Genomic DNA, 21,243 nt, shown 5'->3' on the forward strand with positions numbered 1-21,243 from the left:
TATGGAACACCCACCCATAAAATAGTTACAGCCACTATTGCTCTTTTGTGTCAAGATTTCAACAGAAAGTACAGATTTTAGCCAAAAATCAAAATCAAAATCAAGCCAATGACATGTGCCGTTGGATTCAATTCTGACACTCACTCTATAGTGAGTTGTTTGGGGAGTGTGTAAAACGGAGGAAATTGTGGAAGACTTTAAAAAAAAAAAAAACATGAATCTATCATCTCAAAAAGTGGACAGTATTGTATTGGTGTACAGTGGGACATGTTAGGAAGAGGCCAGAAAGGGGGTGTGCCGCATTCAATGAAAACATTCTACAGAATGCATATTTAAAGGAAGTCAGATCTCAAAAGAGATCTTCACACAAAGTCTCTGCTAGTTTCAAAACAAAAGCAAACAGGATACAGGGTGCATCTGTGCTTAAGAACATAAATCAAAGCAAGAGACCCAAACAAGACATCAAAACGAATGTATGGAAAATATGAAGCAGATATTATATGTCGATTGGTAGAAATAATTGAATAGAAGTAATCTATATGTAGAGGTGTAACTAAAGGTCTGTAACCATGCTTCTATGCTTACGTAAACAAGGTACACTTCGCCACCAGACACTCTGAAACAATTAAGTAGCATTATTCCCAGAAACAGATTGAAACTAGCATTTCACAAATCTGACAATGTATGGCAATTTAATTTGGTTGGGAAAAAACAAACACGGTATTTTTAAGCCATTAAGCAGGTAAATTAATTGTAATATTCTAAATGAAGATAAGTAATGTGTGGATACTTTTGAGCAATGTGCAGCATACTTACAAAAAAAAAATAATTAAAATCAGCAAAAGACCCTTAGAAAATGAACATGAGGAACAAATCAATACACTCATAGATCCAAAACAGCTGGGCTTGTGCTGGTATGAGTAAAAACACCAAGATCTGGATACAATATTCGCTAATTGAATGTGGAATTTGAGGCAATGCTGTATTATTACTTTACACGGGAGACTTGTCAGTTATTGGATAAGGCCACAAAAGTAACATTAAGAAAAAAATAAGTATAATTAGTTATTTTGACTAAAATGGTAACAAAAAGGTTTTTGTTTACGTGGTCCATCTTCACCTGACCTGAAGCTCGCGAATGGAAAAATCTGTCATGGTTATGCGTACATTTCAGGCTCATCAGTGGTCATATTCAATTAAGTTAAAAAGTCACTAAAACAGCTGATGAAGTCCTTGTTTGTCAGCTACATAGAAAGGGTTTTTTTTTTTTTTACAAAAATGCATATTTCAGAACTGTGATACTGAACTTGCAATATAAAAGCTACCGTCTAGCTTTAGCAAAATCCTACATTACCTAGATGATCATACGTCATTAGACATGTAAAACTAGACCCCATAATAAAGACCTGACATTTTTTTGTACACTGCGCATCAGGGTTCAAAAGGGTGAAAGATAGAAACGAACGGAAAAATAATGTGTACATTTCCTAAGAAGTTACAGCAATAACTAGAGGCCTGGAGAGTGTGGGTCGGGAGAGGAGGGGGCTTATTCCCCCCTCCTTCCTGCCCCTTCATCCCAAGCTCCTGAACTCCTCCCCGTCCCCTTCCCTCCTCCCCTTCTTTTCTATTCTTTTGAGCAGCGGCTCAGGGATATAAAAGGTTATCTCTGCCTTATAAGTTGAATACTGTAAGTGAGTTTATGATTAATGGAGCACGGAGTAGAAGTACAGGTTGTGTAGCTTGTGTTCTGGCACTAACTCCTGATCAATGTTCTGTATTAAGCAAAAGCTATAAAAAACTCTTCTGAAAATTGTTACAGTACAAGTTGTGCATCCCTATGAAAACCAATAAAAAAATTGAAACAAAAGGGTGAAAGAACCTAAAAACCTGAAACTCTAAAAAAAAAAAAAAAAAAGAAATTCCTACACATGGATTAAAAGCAGCAATACTACAATCCCTTTTTTTTCTTGTTTTCTTATTTTTATACTGTATGTAAATCATGTGACAATGTATAATTCTACATTCTTACCTAAACTGGCAATGTTTGATTGTGTGCCTAGCGAAATGGCCGTCTTCTGACTATGCTGCAGTCTGTGAAATGCTGCAGCCGATACGTAACATTATATTACCAAGTGAAACACATTTTTGTTGCATCTTCCAGAATAATGGACAGTCTGCTATTTGGAACACCGCAATAGATCGGTTTGTGATACTTTGTTGCCGAAGTGCAGAGCTCCAAAAAGGTGGTGTGTGAGAGCCTGTCTCAAAAGAGAGTGGATGTGACTTAATAAATGGTTGCTGTGGCAACCAACAGATGATCAGTACATTAAACAATAACAAAAATGGCATTAGTTTAAAAAAAATGCACAGTATTATCCAATACTACAGAACTGATTTATTTACAGAAAACAGGATTTTTCATGTGTTGCTCCTTTAACATATGTTCTCTCCAACACTGAAGGTGTTAAATGACTAAAATAATAACGGCTGCTTAAATAAATGCTTTGAAGCTAATTATTTCTGTGCAGTATTGGCAAGTTTGAGATTTAAAATGCTGGGCACGATATATTTTTTCATTTTCCAGATTGCGAAAAATTGGCCCGGCTAATGATCTGAGGAAAATGTAGCTTAATGGACAAACTATCTGGCAGTCCCATAAATATGATGCACTAATGCATTCCTTGGATGGAGATTAGAACTGAATAAAGTAATTAAAAACAAACCACCACAAGATGTACAATTCTATAGTGTTTTATTGACATAAACTTTCACTTGGTAGTTCTAAAACTCTTAATACAGCAGGCACGTTGGCTTCAATGTTTGGCATTGGACAATCAAAAGAATTGCACTTAACCAAAACAGTTATATCTCTTTTCTCATGGCACAGTTCATGAACAGCCTTTCCGGGTGTACTGTTTAATGTTAAATTCTGATTATTTTGGTTTCCATAATTAACATTCAAAGTAAGGTTAGACTGTGATGCACTCTGATCTGTGTTGTTTTTATGCTGCAGTACAGAAGTGCTATTTGTTTCATTCGCACATACTTTTGTATCACACAAATCCCTTTCTTTGTTGCTTTGAAGTTCATTTTGGTTTTTGAGGTGCAAAGTCTTCTCAGAACTAATTACAAAAGAAGATGGTTTAATTAGTGAGCCAGCACATTGGCAGATAAAGGGAGAGGAGTATGCTGCCTTTGGCAAAGTTCTCCCATTCTCCTCTGTGCTGTGAAGACTGTGCATTTGTGTCTTGTTTATTTCATGTGTTTGAACTTGGTGCACTGAATGAAGAAAGAAGTTCCTAGGCAGAGAAGTCTGCATGATGGGCCTTTGTAGTCGCATTGATACACAGCTACATTGGTGAACATGAGATTCAGTAGGTTGCTGCACAGCATTGTTAGCTGCCATAGGATTTGGGATCTGCATTATTTTTCCAGTTAGCACACTTTGACAGCACATACATTTGCTGAACTGTTGACATGATTGAGTGGTGCAAGTTAAGCACTCCTGTTTATATGCATCTGGGCATCTGCATTGTCTATTTTGAGAGACCAACTGGCATGTCTGTTGGTCCACAGGTGTATGTGTACGACAGATTTCATTACTGATGCACTGGCTAATTTCCACAGTGCGGTATGGCAAACATGTAGGTGCAGGTGCATTCTGTGTTATTTCATTGCAGAACTCTGCGAAATGTGTTTCTTCATATGCAGTCTTCTCTGATGTGCTACAATTGTGTGATGCTAAAGGCTCCAATTCATAATGCTCATGCTCGACTTCTGGTTTCGTACCTCTTGTGTCCAATTGATACTTATTGGCATGATGAGTTTTGTTCTGTCCTCTTTCTACATTGCCTGAAGCTAAAGCTTGAGAAAAAGCTTTAAACTGCAATTTTTGGGGCAAAGGTATCTGACCACAAGTTCCTTGGGGACCAAGACATCGGCACATACATTGAAAAAAGAAAGTTGCAAAAGCCCAACTGATGCACATGATTAGCATCATGAAGGTACCTAGCTGGGTGTAGGCTAAAACTGTAGAGGGCATCATCATTGCTCCAGCTACAAAGGTGGTCAATGCAGCCATGGCTATAGCAGAACCCATGCGGCTTAGGGAGAAGACCACCTTTCCTTCTCTGTCTGGATCTGGGGCCAGACGATATGCAATGCCATAATGTACGGCAAAATCCACAGATAAACCCACAGCAACAGATATAGTGACAGATTCTAATACATTTAGTTCCCATCCAAGGAGGACCAGAGAACCCACTGTAACAAATATGGTACCAGCTATTGAAACAATTGCATAAAGACTTAAAATGATGTTCCAAGTTGTAAGAAGCATTACGCTAAATGCAACAGCAACGGACAATCCCATGGCAATCAGAGTTCCATCTGAAAGACTGTCTTGTAGATCATAAAATTCTAGGTTGCTCACAAACCATCCATTACTGAGGCCATCAGGTGCAAACTGAAGTTCATTTGCAATCCACGCATCAACCTCCTTGTAGAACTGGTGCATCTTCTCATAAGCCAACGTAAAAAGGTAAGTACTTTGAAATTCCAGGACTACAGCTCTGATTGTATCATTGATGTCAAACCTTGGACCTGGGGTTTTGCTGTCTAAATGAAAACCAGTGCTTCTTTCAAGCTCCATAATTGCCCTCTTAATACAGAGCTCAAAAACTTCTTGTTTATATGGAAAGCCTGACTGGCTGCAACATGGGTAAAGCGCGGGTTCATCGCAGTCTTGATTCTCCATCCACTGTTTAAACGTCTCAATAAAGCAACTGGTGAAGTCCTGTTCATCAGTTTGATAGAAAAATGTTTGGTTTTTTAACTTTTGGCAAAAATGCAAAATCCACAATTGCGATGCCGGACTTGCAATATTAAAACTACTGTCCAACTTCAGTTTTCCTTTGCTTTTAGGATTCAGAGGATCCCCGTTGTCCTCTGGGGAAACACCCCAAATTATTGTTATAGGCATGTGGAGCTCTTCCCCATGATGAACGCGCTCAAACATGAAAATCTTTTTGTACTCTGCATCGTAACGTTCAAAGGGGTGAGAGGCCCGAAACACCTGAAACTCAGAAAGCTCCAATGAAGGCAGTTTCATCTTTGGATTAACACATACTATATATGCGCCAGCAATGGTTAAGGCAAGGAACCAGAGCAGCCAAATATATCGAAATTTGATTACAATGCATGGCAATACTTTCTCGAAGAATATCCTTGATGCTTCCGAAAATGCAAACAGAAGCTTGTGTATCTTCTGGCACATTACATTCCAGCAGTTTTTCTTATTATACGGTCGCTGTTGGTTATTTTTGAAGCAAGTGAAAATGTTGAGAAGATACCGTTCATGTAGAACAACTACTGCGGGTAGCCACGTAACCATTAAAACATAATTTACCAATATGGCTGTGCCAGCATACACACCGAAACATCGGATTGCGGTGATATTGCTGACATAGTTTGCATAAAAGGCAGCTGCGGTTGTAAAGCTGGTGACAAACATAGAAAGAGCAGCATGTTGCAGAGTGATGCTCACAGTTTCAGACGTTTCTGCATGAGGTTTATCAAACTTGGTGTAGTTCCAGACGTCACACAAGACAAAGGCATCATCTGCCCCAATTCCAACGAGAATTATTAGTGCAGTGAGGTTCATGAAGGGGAAAAATTCAAAGTTAAATACTACACGATAGAGAAAATATGAAACAATCAGTGAACTAATTATGGCAAACATGGTCATCAGCGTGATAAACACGGATCTAGTGTACACGCACATGACCAACAAAACGATGACAATGGCGATTGCCGGATACACAGTATCCATTAAAAGATAGTCTTGAAATAAGCTGTGTTTGATTCCAAACTCAATTCCTGTAATGGTGGTTATACCATCAGAACAATTCCAGTTCTCAAAATTATCCAGATAAATGTTCATCATAGATTCTCCTTTTTCCGTGGGTGAGAAAAGCATGCTATGCTTTAAAGCTGGTATCGCATACTCAACAGTCTTTGGGCTTAAAAAATCTTTATCTACCAAGTAGTGAAGAATCTGGTATACTGCATTGTACTTGGTACATTTACGAGGCACATTTGTACACTTCAGCTGGTCCTTCCTCTTGGCGGCCATATCCCAGCAATCTGCTCCCAAAGTCCCGTTGTAATAGTATTTGGCACACGTACGAAGCAACTTTAGTGTATGAGAAACATCCCGTTCTACAATTGTCTGACACGATGATCTGTTATTTAGAATAGCAATGTAGTTGCCTAGTGTCCAGCTGGGGCAACAGGAATCAGCAGTGGCACGCTGGCAAAGGTCAGCAAACTGTGGGTGGGATCTAATCTGTAGGAAGAGAGAAAAAAATGGAATGTAAAAATATGGAAGAGTTGTAGACACACACACACACACACACACACACACACACACACACACACACACACACACACACACACACACACACACACACACACACACACACACACACACACACACACACACACACACACACACACACACACACACACACACACACACACACACACACACACACACACACACACGTATTTAAAGAAGAATCAACATTTTGCACCGAAACATTGTTCCTCCTTGAAATAAATCCACTCCTCCTTTTACTCTTTACCCCTCTCCTTATCAGGCTTATTTCCCCTCTCCTTATCAGGCTCATTTCCTCCCCAGGTTTTATTTCTCCTCGGTTCCACCTCCTCTCTCCACTCATTTCTACTGTATATATTGGAGTCTGGATGTTATTTTCAGGGCCACCTGCTGAGGAAGGTCTCCTTATGCAGTTAGGTCGCTGAACAGTATTCATCTTAGTTAAATAGCTGAAACTTTGTATGTTTAGCAGTTAAAAAAAAAAAAAAAATCCCATTACATCAACGTTTCACTTAACTTGGCAAAGTGACTTACGACAAACATCTGTCAATAATTTCTGATTAAAGCTACAAATGACGAAAAATAAATAAATCCAGCATATCACACCCAGCAAAAGACAAACGTGGCACACACTTATTTTTTTTTATAGAATGGCTTTAGGAGAATATTGATTTAACATATTGCAGTAGACTTTTCCACTTGCTGCAATGATTCCACAGTTGAGGACTGCATCTCAGCCCTAATTTCTCGCTATATACCATCCCGACTCTCGCGTTCTGCTAAAGGATGCCTTCTCTCTTCTTTGTATCTAAAGCCCTCTTCCGCCTTAAACCTCTCCCACTCACTGACTGCTCCACACCTCTAGAATTCCCTTCCACCCAATATCCGACTAGTACCCTCTCTATCTACCTTTAAGACCCACCTTAAAACACACCTGCTTAACGAAGCATACGAGTAGCTCCGCGGCTAATAATATACACCTGATACATAAAGCTTGGCCCCCTGCAGATGCACTTACCAGAACACCCTCCTACTGTCTATGTACGTTCTTCCTACCTACTAATTAGATTGTAAGCTCTTCGGAGCAGGGACTTTTCCCTACATGTTACTTTTATGTGTGAAGCACTTATTCCCATGATCTGTTATTTGTATAATTTGCTATTTATATGATTGTCACATGTATTACAGCTGTGAAGTGCTATGTACAGTAAAGGCACTATATGAAGACATACATATATACATAAGGAATAAGTGAGAAAAACAAAATCATCAAATGGAGGTGTCCGAAAAAGCTCAAACAATGTAGCAATGCATTTCATTCTGGATAGTACAGTGTGTGTATGTGTGTGTGTGTGTGTGTGGCACCTTTGCCTATGTAGCTGAAATCAATGTAACTTTGCAAACTGGATGTACGTCAGGATCCGTGATACACCACAAATTGCAATAATAGAGATGACATTTGTTGCACAGAATTAATCAGATTCTGCTATTGAAGCTTTTAAATTTTCATGTTGAATTTATTTGGCCGAGGAAATGATAGCACAATGTTTTGGGGGTCTCGGCCCCGTCTCACTATGTGCACCTGATGATGGGGCTGCAACCCCCCCCCCCCCCGAAATGCTTCAATGGCAGAGTCAACTTAATCATGTGCGATTGATTTAATCTTTACTACTACAGTGGTTCTCAATCTTATTAGGATTTAAAAGAAAATACAACCCGTAAAGAAATGAAGGTAAATGTTTACATTAACACACATTCCCAGCTAGCTCAAACTCCTACACCCACCACATCATGAATATATATTTATGTCAAAAAGAGTGCTACTGTGCGTGGCAAGTGTATACAACAAAAGACAGGGGTGCCCAATGTTACATCCAATTGACAAAACACTACAGTCTAGTGTAGGACCTGCATTCATTTTGGTTATACCTTGACATGGTATGCAGGCTTATGACGCTTTGGCCAAAGGGTTTTACTAAATAACCAAGTAAATATTATTATTATTGAAGTATTTAAACTTTATATGTTTTGTCAATTGGAGGTAGCATTGGGCACCCCTGTCTTTTGTTGTATAAATGTTTACATTCCAATATTTACAATTACAAACAAGCAATATTTAATTTAATGATTGCTTTGAGTCAGATCGAACTATTACCCAACTATAATTGTAATATATACCTAATCAGAGACTAGCAGTATCACTGTACAGTCGTTAAGGACGTTGTGTTCTTGAAGCTCAAGAATATTAATGAGCCAAATAAAGCAGCAGTCCACACTGCTCACCACTATTTGAATTGTATTTATTTATTACTTTGAGATCTCGTCTCGCCCTTTTAAGATAGCCGGAAGAAGAGATCAGTGTATCTCGAAAGCTCGCACAAATAAAAGCATTTCGTTAGCCACAGAACGGTATCATCTATTTATTTTTTTGATTATATATATATATATATATATATATATCTATATCTATATATATATATATATAATTTCAGTCACAGATAACATTCCAAGATGTACTGTTTTTAAGTGAAACCCTTGCTTGCTTTATTCATTACAACAAAAGACAGGAGTGCCCAATGCTACATCCAACTAACAAAACATATATGGTAATAAGTATAAAGTTTAAATACCCCAAAACTTTGTGCGCCCCTGCATTACAAGTTCAATGTACAAGGCGCTCACAGTGGTGAGAGCATTGTAAGCGGTCCTTTTGCACACATTGTATGTCTGCTCCAGAACATTCCAGGTTTATCAAACAGCCTAGAACCAGCTGCCTTTATGAAAAGTGTAATGCAACCCTTGAGTTTATCATAGGAGCCTGAGTAAAGACTTCATAATAAAAGAAGCAGTGTGAGGTCAGGCATGTACTTGGACATACCAATATTTGAGACACATTTAACAGGTTTTTTTTTTTTTTTTTTAAATGACCTGGTGGACACACTATCTTACTTATGGCATTGATACATTTATATAATAATGACATACATTGTAAATGACAAACGGGCACATTTCATTAAACGGGGTTCGAGTAAAATATACTTGATATTGGAACGAAAATGAAAAATGCTTAATTGATTTACAAGCCATGAAAACATACAAAACTGCACAGAAAACGCTTTGCTTATTTGAAGGATGCATAAAGTAACACTGCTAGAGTAGCTGGGAAAATAGAAATAACAGACAGATTATGTAAATATAAAAGAATGTCTTTAGACCTAAAGTTACAGAGTAAAGTGGTACTGGAATTTTAAAGACCAATAGAAACCTTTAAATAAAACAATATGTTTTATTTTTGTAACAAATACATTTTTTTTTAATTTTCTTTGACTTTAACAAAGAAAAAAAAACCTCAAGACACTTAATACATCAAAATGTCCTTAATGGGATTGCACAACATTCCAATGTTGTCCCATTTTAGCTGGGACTTGAATCTGGTTAGAGTTTAATTATGCTAGAACGCCAGAATTCCTGCCAGATAAAATAACTTTCTAGTTCTAATATAATATAGAATAGTGTAACACACATTTAACATTTCAATTATTATGCTCTTGGATTTTTTACATTTAGTAATTTAAGGTGCTTCCAGCAAATTTTCTTGTTTAAATAAATATTATTGTATCAGTGGAGATGGGAAACCATCTCTTCCCAGTGATTTATAGTTAAGTTCCTATATTGTACTAGAGGTAGAGTGCACTATCAAAGGGAACACGTCCTCAACCTGTCCCCACAAGGACATCACTGTAAATGTTAATGTGCCTGCTTTTCAGGGGATAGGAAGGAGGAGAGGTTGCCTCTTTGCCTACGTTTTTGTTTACCATGTGTACAAGCATTCAGGACGTAAATATTTACAGGTGTGCAATTTAGAAAAAGTCATCAATTCCCAGCACGAAACCCTGTACAATATTTCCCAAACTAGGTGTATATAGATGTTCTGTCTACAAACACCTATTTCCCCCCTCCCCCCTTTGCTCAATGATGTTTAAATATGAATTTTATAATAACTTTATTTCAAATAGCACTTTTCTCCCAATGGGACTCATACCGCTTCACAATTACTGTATAGTGCAGTACGCAGCACATCATTTTTACAGACAGTTCCTGCCCAGATCTTACAATCTAGGTTTTTGGTGCCTGAGGAATTTAACCAGGTTCATCTGCTTTAAATTCTGTGTCACAGTTTACAGAGTCAGTGTCAGTGTCTTGACTCACTAAGCCACTCCTTCTCCCATGGTCTTTTAAATGATAAATTGTCTTTTATTCCTGAAAGGCGAGCTCAAAACTGCATCTTTAAAAATCTCCCGATCATTACTTGATTTTGGTACTAGGAGTGACCACCTTTAAAGAGATACATGATTGCATAACGAGATAATGCTAGGTGCAGTAGTCACTTATTTCAAGGTAAAAAATAGGTTGTTTTGTACCTTTTATTGGATCAACAACTACTTTTCAATCCAGCTTCATCTGGTAAGGTGGTTTAAAATACTGTATACTATATCTTCCATATTTTTGATGACTTGGCAAATGCCATTAATTTAGTTGGAATGTCATGTAATTCTTTCCTTTAAACCTCGTCCATAAAATTATAATTTTCAGCAAAGTTCTAAACTGCTCATCTAAAAGTATAACAAACATTTTGAAGAGGTAATAATACTGCAAAGTAACATAGGCAGTGTGTTCAGCCAAGTCATTTTTACCAGCTTCTAATATAGAGGCCATGTCGAATTACACTGATCTAGAAAACTTTGTGCACATGTGTTTGTCCAATGCTTGCTTAGGACATTATGTCTACTATAAATAGATTAAAACTCAACGGACCACTTTAATGAGCATTTTTATTGCTCAATTTGAACTATAATAGTTAGTAAGGCCCGAGCAGTTTTTTTTAACATGTGTCCTTCAGTGATCGAAAACTAGGAATCTTTGGACATCTGAATTTCATTAGTGAGAATGCCACTAGAGGCCTTTGAATATTAAACAGCTATAAAAATGTATTCCCGCAGGCTGGAATGAAATGTACTACAACTGTGGCTGTCAATTGGGTCGTCACAGAATATATTTGACAAGATGTGTCTTTTTGTGTTTTAAAAAGGATGCAGAGCTTAAGAGATTGTATTAATTTACCCCTTCAGCGGTGCGCAAACTGGGGGGCGCAATATTTTTTTTTGGGGGGGGGGGGGGGGGGCACGGGCGGTTGCAGAGGTCCTGCGCTCTTCCCCAAGGCATTTAAATTAAATGCCGGGGGACCGCGCGAGGCCTCTGCAACCTCTACTTACCGAGGTTCAGACGGCTTTCATGTGACACAGTTGCCACTGTAACGTGACATCAAATGACGCCGCGGGTCACGTGACACGACGCCGCACGAGATAAGGGATGGGGTGGCGCATCGACAGAGGAGAGCAGGCGGGGGGGGGGGGGGGGCGCAGTAAATAAAGTTTGTGCGCCCCTGCCTTACAAGAATAAATTAACGTCTTGACTATTTTCAGACCGATATCCGAATGCTTCTATTATATATAATGATCATAAGGTTTCTTTGGTTTCCGAAAAAGAGAACGAGTTAAAAAATAGGGTTCGTGGTCGGTAATTCTTATAAGACCGCCGATACGTTAAATATTAGTAAATGTGTTCTATGCGCACATTCAGATTAGTGTCTGTGTAAGCAGTAAAGCTTTTAACAACAAGAACCGTAAACACGTATCGTAATCAGAATCCTCACACAAATAGAGAGAAAATCTCTCTCATCTTATCCACTATGCCTTTTCAGGAGGGCTCTTCTGCCACCTGGTAAGACCCCGCACCACAGGTAGGGCTGCGGGAGGAGTGGTGCAGAGAAGGGGGCCTTTAGAAATGCAGGAACGCTGTGCTGGCTGCTAAAGTAAGGGTAGTAACAGCATCCCAGCACGTTAAGATGGGCCCCTAAAGGTGGGGATCCCTAGTGCAACCAAACGGGCTGCACATATGTTAGTTCCGCCACTGACGGGGAGTGCTCATTGGCATGTCATTACCCAGAATCCCTGGCTGCAGCGGAAGCACTGTGTCGAGCGATAATAGGGAAAGGGCAGGGCTGTGAACCTGTCAGACATGTAAATGTGCTCATAAGTGGTATTTTTAATTGCATAACATTTTTTTTTTTTAAACTACAGTAAGCATGGCACTAGGGTTGGGCAATAAACCGGTAGCATAGCAATACCGATATAATAAAAATGGACGGCAACTTGATACCATTGTTTATTACCGTGGTATTCCCATCTGCTGGCTGTGGGGTCCCATGTTTGAAGCTGCAGCGGTAGCAGTAATGGAGCTTGCAGATACTCTCCCTTCCAGCCGTGTTACTGCTGTTGTATGGAAGCAGTATGGGGGCGGGAAGCTCTGTGACATTCACATGCTGCAGATTGAAGGAATCCTCCTCCTGGTAATTTGAACTCTTCCTCTTTCCCAAAGCCCCCTAGTCCCCATCTCCTTCCCAATGCCCCTTAAGCCACTTACTGTAAATGAGTGCAGGAGTTGAGGCTGATGATGTGCATGTGGGTGGAGGTTTCAATTGTGAAATTTAAAAACGTACTTGCTTTTTTACATTTATTAAGAATGAAATGCATTAATTATATTTTACAATAAATGACCTGGAACCGTTTCTGATGACTTTAGATTTGTATCGCGATAAATTACTTCATATCGTCAGGGCTCGACAAACTAGGGCAAAAGTAACTCACCCCCCCCCCACAAAAGTTACTCGTTCCCCACAAAAGTAACTCCATCACCCTCCTCCCCCCCCTCATGAGTCTTACCGGCGACTGAGTCCGGCGATCTCCGTCTTCTCCCGTGCAAAGTGTAATGTTTCCCTGGCAGGTCCTGAAAAAATGGCCGGGTGGCAACAAATGATGCTGCGTTGCCATGGCAATGGGACGCTGTGACGTCACGTAACGTGGCGCCTCGTGACGTCACGGCGTCACTTGCCGCCGCTTGGCCATTTTTTACGGACCTGCAAGGGAAACATTACAATTTGCAGGGGAGAAGACGGAGATCGCCGCACCACGCTGCAGGTAAGCACTTGACAACGGCCAAAATGCTCTCGCCTGTGGTGTGCGGGCGAGTGCATTTGTCGAGCTCTGCATATCATTATTGTAGGAAGTATTTAGTTATCACCCAACCCCACATGGTTCTAGTATTTCTGTGGTTGTTTCGTATTTCCTTTTTTTCCTCATATTTCACAGCTAATTTAATATTTGATAGCCATCTAACTTTAATACCTTTATGTATTTCTGCTATTCTAATTATTACCATCTCCTTATCAATTTGTGTATTTTCACATAGTTGGGGACATGCACATTCTGAGTTTTCTGGAACCTCTACTGTGCAAACCACTGGGTACTAAGACTTAACCCATGAACCTTTGCACTACCAGAGAGGCCTGTGACATTGCAGAACAATGTGTTTCCAGTCCCTCTGGCAGCAAAAGGGACAAACATAAATCTAATGCTTGCAGTGCAACTGCACCTTTAAAAACCACAAGTTGAACATTGAACCTTGAGTGTAGGAGGGGCTGTGGCACCAAAGTGCCACGGGCCCTCATGACCCCGTTCTCGGAAGAGATCACATGATCAAACCGTCCTCTTTCTGATATCTCCCTTATAAAAAAAAAGCAATTAGATTACGTCATAGCTACTACGTCATGAGACCCCTGGAATGCTAGCCCCATGAGGTAACGTGTGTGTGTGGTGTGTGTGATATATATATATATATATATGTGTGTTCCTCGTCATTTTGCCCAAGTGCATTCTAAGGACCATAGGGGACTTACTATTATGGGTATAGAGAGTATCCCCAGTACCAAGTTGGGTGGGGATAGATTTAAAACACTATGTATGAGAGAATCTTTTTGGATTTATTCTCTCGGTACACTCTCGCCCAAGGGTCTAAATGCGTGCTTGGATACAAGCACACTGGTTTAGTGTTCTTGTCTTGCTGTTCTCTGCCTTACTGCTCAGGTTACTATATAGATTCTTCTCCCCCTGTCTGATAAATACTCCAATGTGTTGATTAGATAGGGTTCTGTGCCTCTGGAGGGGTTTTCCTTTGTAGTACAATTTCCACGCAATAATTAAATAGGTGTTTAGTTCTCAGTCAATCCAGGTTATCTGTATTAATTTTTAGCACTGGTACATTTTTTATTATCATATTATTCTTGATTTATTAAATATTTAATAATAAGTATATCAACTATTTACAATTTTTTATTTTTGATATATATATATGTTATATATTTTTTCTTTATTTGTATTTTTATTTATATTGCAAAATACATTTTTTTATTATTTATTGTATAAATTATTGGTGTTGTGTTGTTCCCATCACACACAGGGAGCTATAAAATGGTTATATCTATTTGAGCTATGTGATAGGGTTTAGTATATGTTAGCTTAGATTAATTATAGATATAGGTTCCAATTATATATGGTTTATTTTTTCATATTCGATGAATGTTAGATTAGAATCAGTAGGCTATCTTTCTGGTACTGTTTAGTATTAGTAGAGATTAAATTCATTTAATAAATTTGTTGGGTTATTCTTAGTGTATGATGTGATCAACACAAATATTGCTGAATTGTTGTGTCAATTTTATAATGTATGTGTTTTTTTGATGTTGCAAACCTCCGTTTTTTGGTGAATCAGTAATTTGGTTAAAGAATAGCTTTACATCACTCAGCCTATTTCATTGGCTGTCCTTGACCAATCAGACATCCCCTGACGAAGTTGCGTTTGTGTGACGTAACGCGTAGGGTTGGTGACGTCATCGCGCTGTGGGTGTGTCTACACTGAGTCCTGGGCTTCCCTGCGATCTTACTAGCTGCATTTTCAAGCGCTGGCAACTATCCTATGCAGGAGCAGAGTACGTGGAGGCACTGATTGACTCAGTCTCCTGGCGCCAACTTGTGACAGGAGTTGGTGGTGGCTACAAGCTGGGCAGATATACCATGCCTACCTGGGACCCTCTCACTACCGCAGATGACTACACACTGATTTCTCTCCCACGTGCGATTGCTTTTTTTAATCCTGTAAGTGCATTTCCTTTGGGCTGCAGTTTTTTTAATAAATGTACACTTTTGTTTAAACAGTTACATGCTATGGAGCTTGCACTTCTGTTTGTTTTGTGTATATGTATATATATGACCAGGGCCATGTTTGTGCTATGTTTAATTTTGAATACAAGTTTTCTTACTTACCTTTGAGTGCTGTCTTGTCTGCTCCTGCTGAAGTGGACTCCCCCTCGCTCTATATATATACATATCCATATATATCTATATATAAAGCATAGCCAGCAACCAACCTCACACTGATGATACCCATCACGGTTGAAACATGTCTGTGAGTGGGTTTACTGGCTTTGCATCTCACCCCAGCCTATGCTTAAAAGCTGTGTTTAAAGCAGCATGCATTGGCTTAAGGTTTGCTCGTGTAATATGTAATATGAGCTTGAGACAAAAGGTGACACTGTGTGCTCATTTGCATGTCATTTCCCAGAATTCCTTGTTGCAGTGGAAGTGCTGTGTGCTGGGAGATAATGGTGAAAGACAGGGTTGCAGACCTGTCTAAGACATCAAATGAATATACAGTAATATTTACAGTTGCTATATATATATAGATATATAAATAGATATATATATATATATAAATAGATATATATAAATATATAGATATATATAAATATATAGATAAATAGATATAGATAAATAGATATAAATATATAAATATATATATAAATAGATATATATAAATAGATATATATATAAATATACAGTGGTTGACAAATCACCAAAAAATCTACTCGCCACACAAAAAATTCTACTCGCCACCTAGTACCACACGTGTGCTGCTTGGGCCAATATTTACTCGCTCGGGGGTTAAATCCACTCGCCCGGGGCGAGCAAATGAAAAGGTTTGTCGAACACTGTAAATAAATATATAAATATATAGATATATAGATAAATATATATATATATATCTATATATATACATATATATGCAAATATAGCTGTATGCTCATCTGCATGTCTTAGGCAGGTCTGCAACCCCGCCTTTCCCCATTATCACCCAGCATACAGCACTTCCACTGCAGCAAGGGATTCTGGGAAATGACATGCAAATGAGCACACAGTGTCACTTTTTGACACTGTGTGCTCATTTGCATGTCATTTCCCAGAATCCCTTGCTGCAGTGGAAGTGCTGTATGCTGGGTGATAATGGGGAAAGGCGGGGTTGCAGACCTGCCTAAGACATGCAGATGAGCATACAGCTATATTTGCATATTTGCTTTCCTGTGGAGGGTTTTTGTCACATTTTTTACTCACCATAACTTAACTCAGTATAAATATAGATAGATATAAAAAATATAAATATATAGTAAACAAGAACAGATGGCACTCACAAAAAGATAAAAGATAGGTGCTTATCCCATAGGTATTGAATAGGTAACAGAGTTCCTTACCAGGCAGACCAGGAGATCCAGGACCACACAGCAAGAAAAGAGACAGCACTCGTGGTAAAGTCCAAAATAATGTATTTAAAAGGCACAACCAATGGTTGATTGTGCCTTTTAAATACATCGTTTTGGACTTTACCACGAGTGCTGTCTCTTTTCTTGCTGCGTGGTGCTGGATCTCCTGGTCTGCCTGGCAAGGAACTCTGTTACCTATATATAAATATATATATAATAAAAAAAACACAGTTTTGTACACTTCTTATTACTTTTGAGTGATCATATTGTTTTCTCCTAGCGGGTGTGCTGCAGAAGAGTCTGATAGAACCTGGGGCTGAGGTCGTCTCTTACAAGCAGGAAGCTGTCCGCCAAGGATAAAGCATCATTGCATTGATTTACAATAGGATCAGACTTCACTGAAGAAATGTTATGAATGCAACAAGTATTTCAGCACTGCTTCTTGAACTTACCCTTGCATTATCTATATTACACATAGACTTGATTGATTGTAAATTCCACAGATTTTTCTCGTCCACCGAGGTAAATACTACTCGAGAATATTGGTCACCTGAGAATGAAACAAAAAAAGGAAATGTATATAAGGGGCATATGTAGTAATACAATTGTAGCAAGCATTTTAACCATAGGAATATTAATAGCCTGTAACTACATCAATTATTCCCATTATCATTGCAACACATTGAAAGAAAATTGGGCTATGAAAGTAAAATGAGAAAATATTCCAATACTAAATGAGTGGGAGGGCCAGTAACATATTGCTGCATAATGTAACACGACACTCAGCTGTGCAGTAGTCATAGGTCAGGGGTGCGCAAACTGGGAGGTGCTAGATTTTCAGGGGGGTGTGTGGCAGTTTTAGAGGTCCCGCGCTCTCCACCCAGGCATTTAAATAAAATGCCAGGGGACCGCACAAGGTAGGGGTGCGCACGGGGAAAGGATTACACACCCCTGAGATAGGTTACACTTCTATTAGTATTTGGCTGAAAAGACTGCTTCAGGATGTAGAAAGTTACAAAACAGTTTTGAACACTTCTTGTTGCTTTTGAGTCATCAAAAGCACTGCTCACTCCACTGAAACAGCCCTCACTAAAATAACTAATGACCTCCATGCTGCCAAAGAAAGAGGTCATAACACTGCTCATATTACACAACCTCTCTCCCGCATTTAATACGGTGGACCAACCTTTTCTCCTTCACATCCTCCATACTCTTGGCATTCATAACAAAGCTCTATCCTTTATCTCCTCTTACCTCTCCTATCGTACTTTCAGTGTCTCTTCTGCTAACACATCCTCCAATCGATCTCTCTGTGGGGGTACCCCAAGGCTGTCCTGGAACCTCTTTTCTTTACCCACTCTCTCTAGGTGACCTTATTACACCTCTTGGGCTCAAATATCACCTCTATGCTGACACACAATGCACTTTTCTACCCCAAAGCCTTACACCTGCTGTACAGATTAAAGTTTCTGAATGTCTCTCTGCTATATCATCCTGGATGGCCCTCCGCTGACAAACTTAACATGGCAAAATCAGGCCCCTCATACTTCCTCCCAAACCTGGCCCTACTGCCTCCTTCCACATTACTGTTGGAAGTACCATCATTTCACCAAGTAGCCCAAGCATTCTGCCTAAGTGTCACACTCGACTCCTCTCTCACATTCAAAAGGTACAGTAGCTAAAACCTGTCTTTTTTTCCTCCGCAATATTACTAAGATACGCCCATTCCTCTCTTGCTCGACTGCTAAAACTCTGACACAGACCCTCATTCTCTCCTGTCTCGACTACTGTAACCTCCTGCTGTCTGGCCTTCCTGATTCTCACCTGTCTCCCCTACAATCTAACCTAAATGCTGCTGCCAGAATCACTCTACTATTTCCGAAATCTGTCTCAGCGTCTCCCCTGCTGAAATCCCTCTCTTGGCTTCCTACCAAATCCCGTATCACACACACAATTCTCCTCTCCACTTTTAAAGCTTTACACTCTTCTGCTCCTCCTTACATCTCAGCCCTAATTTCTTGCTATACACCATCCCAACTCTTGCGTTCTGCTCAAGGATGTCTTCCCTCTATCCCTTTTGTATCTAGAGCCCTCTCCCGCCTTAAACTTCACAGACTGCCCCACACTTCTGGAATGCCCTTCCCCACAGTATCCAACTAGTGCACACTCTATCCACGTTTAAAACACACCTCAAAATAAACCTGCTTAAAGAAGCATATGAGTAGCTCAATGGCTGATAATTAACACCTCGTACATAAACCTTGGCCTTTTGCTGACGCACTTACCAGAACACGCTCTTACTATCTCTGTACGATCTTCCTACCAACCAATTAGATTGTAAGCTCTTCGGAGCAGGGACTCCCTTTCCTAAATGTTACTTTTATGTCTAAAGCACCCGTTTCTGTTATTTGTATTTGTTATTTATATGATTGTCACATGTATTACTGCTGAGAAGCGCTATGTACATTGATGGCGCTATATAAATAAAGGCATACATACAAAACAAAAAAAACTTACAATGCACAAAATTATTAATTGATGTGAAAATGAGGTACAGCAAATAGATGAAATTGATGGAATATACTGAAATGTGATAATTTGATGTACCCATTTTTTGCATACTGCATCAGGAATGGGTATAATAATTAATGTTACTATATAATATTTAATGGTTTTGTAACAGCCCCATCTGGTTTAAAGAAAACAATTACTTTTTATTGCGGCCACTATATGTTAATCAAGACAAATTTTAAAAACCAGACCAGAATGGATGTCTGAAATGCCTTCTAAGCAGGGACCAGTGAAACAAGATTGAGGTGTTTTATTGGGGTGCAGAGCATTTTAATCCATTCAACAGCAACCTTTTCCCATGGTCATGACCTTGTAACCCAGGTTTAATATTTAGGTTGTAGGGCAAGAGCAGTACATATTCACTAGAGCCACTAAGGTAGGGGTGGACAACTCCAGTCCTCAATGGCCACCAACAGGTCAGGTTTTAAGGATATCCCTGCTTCGGCACAGGTCACTCAGTCATTGAATGACAAACCTGCACTTAAGCAGGGATATCCTTAAAACGTGAGCTTTTGGTGGCCCTTGAGGACTGGAGTAGGCCACTCCTGCACTAAGGCTATGAGCAAGAAAAAAAAAAAGTCACATCTATTGCAATTGAGCGAATTTGGAGACCAACATTTATGAAACTAGAACAGTTAGTTGAAATACTTATTACTGGATCACTTCAGAATTATAGATAGGTGCATTCTCTTTAACGTCATATCAAACATTTTTAAAATCAGACATTCAATGATAAAAAATGGTGTCCCTAAAAATAGACATTTAAAGAGAAACAGTGAGTTTCACTACTGTGTCGCAATTGTGAGACCACACAACGCTGACCGAAACGGAAACGTTCACTTATACATATATATATATAAAAAGAAGTCTATACTATTATATAGAATACATAACATAACCGAGTAAACAATACATTGACACTACGCAACTCACTTGGAACATCACAGAAGAAGCTGTCCTTATGAAAGTTCCAGTCTGCGTGTCTCTTCTCCCGTTCATAATGGTCTTCTGACCACTTGTCATCTTGATGACTAAAAAATTAAATACAAATAAAATGAGGCAAGAGAACTTTTTTTAATAAAAAAACCCCAGGATAATCTAGGTCTCCTACAAGATGAAAACCAGCTCTTTCTATTCATGCACTATAGGTTCCTATTACAGCCATGCAAGAAAATATTTAAGGTCTTAGGAGCTCGTCGGAAACATCTTGGGCCCAATACAGGACAGACATGTTCACAAGTTAGTCATCCAGTAAACAAATTTAGGCTCTGGGCTTTTTACACGGCAAGAACAAGAGGTTCTTGGCTCATACTCATATCTTGGATGCAATAGTTCCAAATTATCATGTACCAGTCAATAATAAGTATCCTTGCTCATCTTTTATGCAAAGATGTGTAGTTTAGGACGTTACAATTTTTTTTTTAAAATATGTGCCCGAAAGCCATCTTCTGATCAGCACCTTTGTTCAAGGCGTTAAAGGGAGAAATATGGTGAGGCTTTTCAATATTTCAGCACTGAAAAAATTCAGAACGGTGTCCATATTTCTTGACCTGGGACTTCTGCGATTTCTGCCAGCAGTTATCAGGCATATGCGTTTAAGTACTTTTAAGATTAACAGATTGTAATTTGTTACTTCGTTAGATGTTTTTAATTCAATAATACAATAAAAAGGATAAATAACCAGAAAGTACTGGAGGCATAGTTCCCGGTAAGTATCGTGGTACCCAACGGGGATCTTGGAGCAGAAATTAAACAGTTCTGCTCAGGGACCCCGGGTATTCGCCCA

At 39.2% G+C, this 21,243-nt stretch overlaps 1 protein-coding gene across 10 annotated transcripts in view; it reads right to left on the minus strand.

Annotated features, from left to right (window-relative positions):
- Positions 1-2,735: 2,735 nt before the first annotated feature.
- Positions 2,736-21,243, minus strand: part of DISP1 (dispatched RND transporter family member 1) — a 148,150-nt gene continuing 129,642 nt past the window's right edge. For all 10 annotated transcript variants that reach the window (XM_075595546.1, XM_075595542.1, XM_075595543.1 and 7 more), the window contains 3 exons: positions 20,391-20,488; positions 17,339-17,436; positions 2,736-6,346 (listed from right to left, as the gene is read on the minus strand). In XM_075595546.1, the coding sequence (XP_075451661.1) occupies positions 2,753-6,346; positions 17,339-17,436; positions 20,391-20,488 (3,790 nt within the window). In that variant the 3' untranslated portion in view covers positions 2,736-2,752. The remainder of the gene's footprint in view (positions 6,347-17,338; positions 17,437-20,390; positions 20,489-21,243) is intronic.

Source organism: Ascaphus truei, chromosome 4, assembly GCF_040206685.1.
Source record: "Ascaphus truei isolate aAscTru1 chromosome 4, aAscTru1.hap1, whole genome shotgun sequence".
In the NCBI taxonomy this organism is placed as follows: domain Eukaryota; kingdom Metazoa; phylum Chordata; class Amphibia; order Anura; family Ascaphidae; genus Ascaphus; species Ascaphus truei.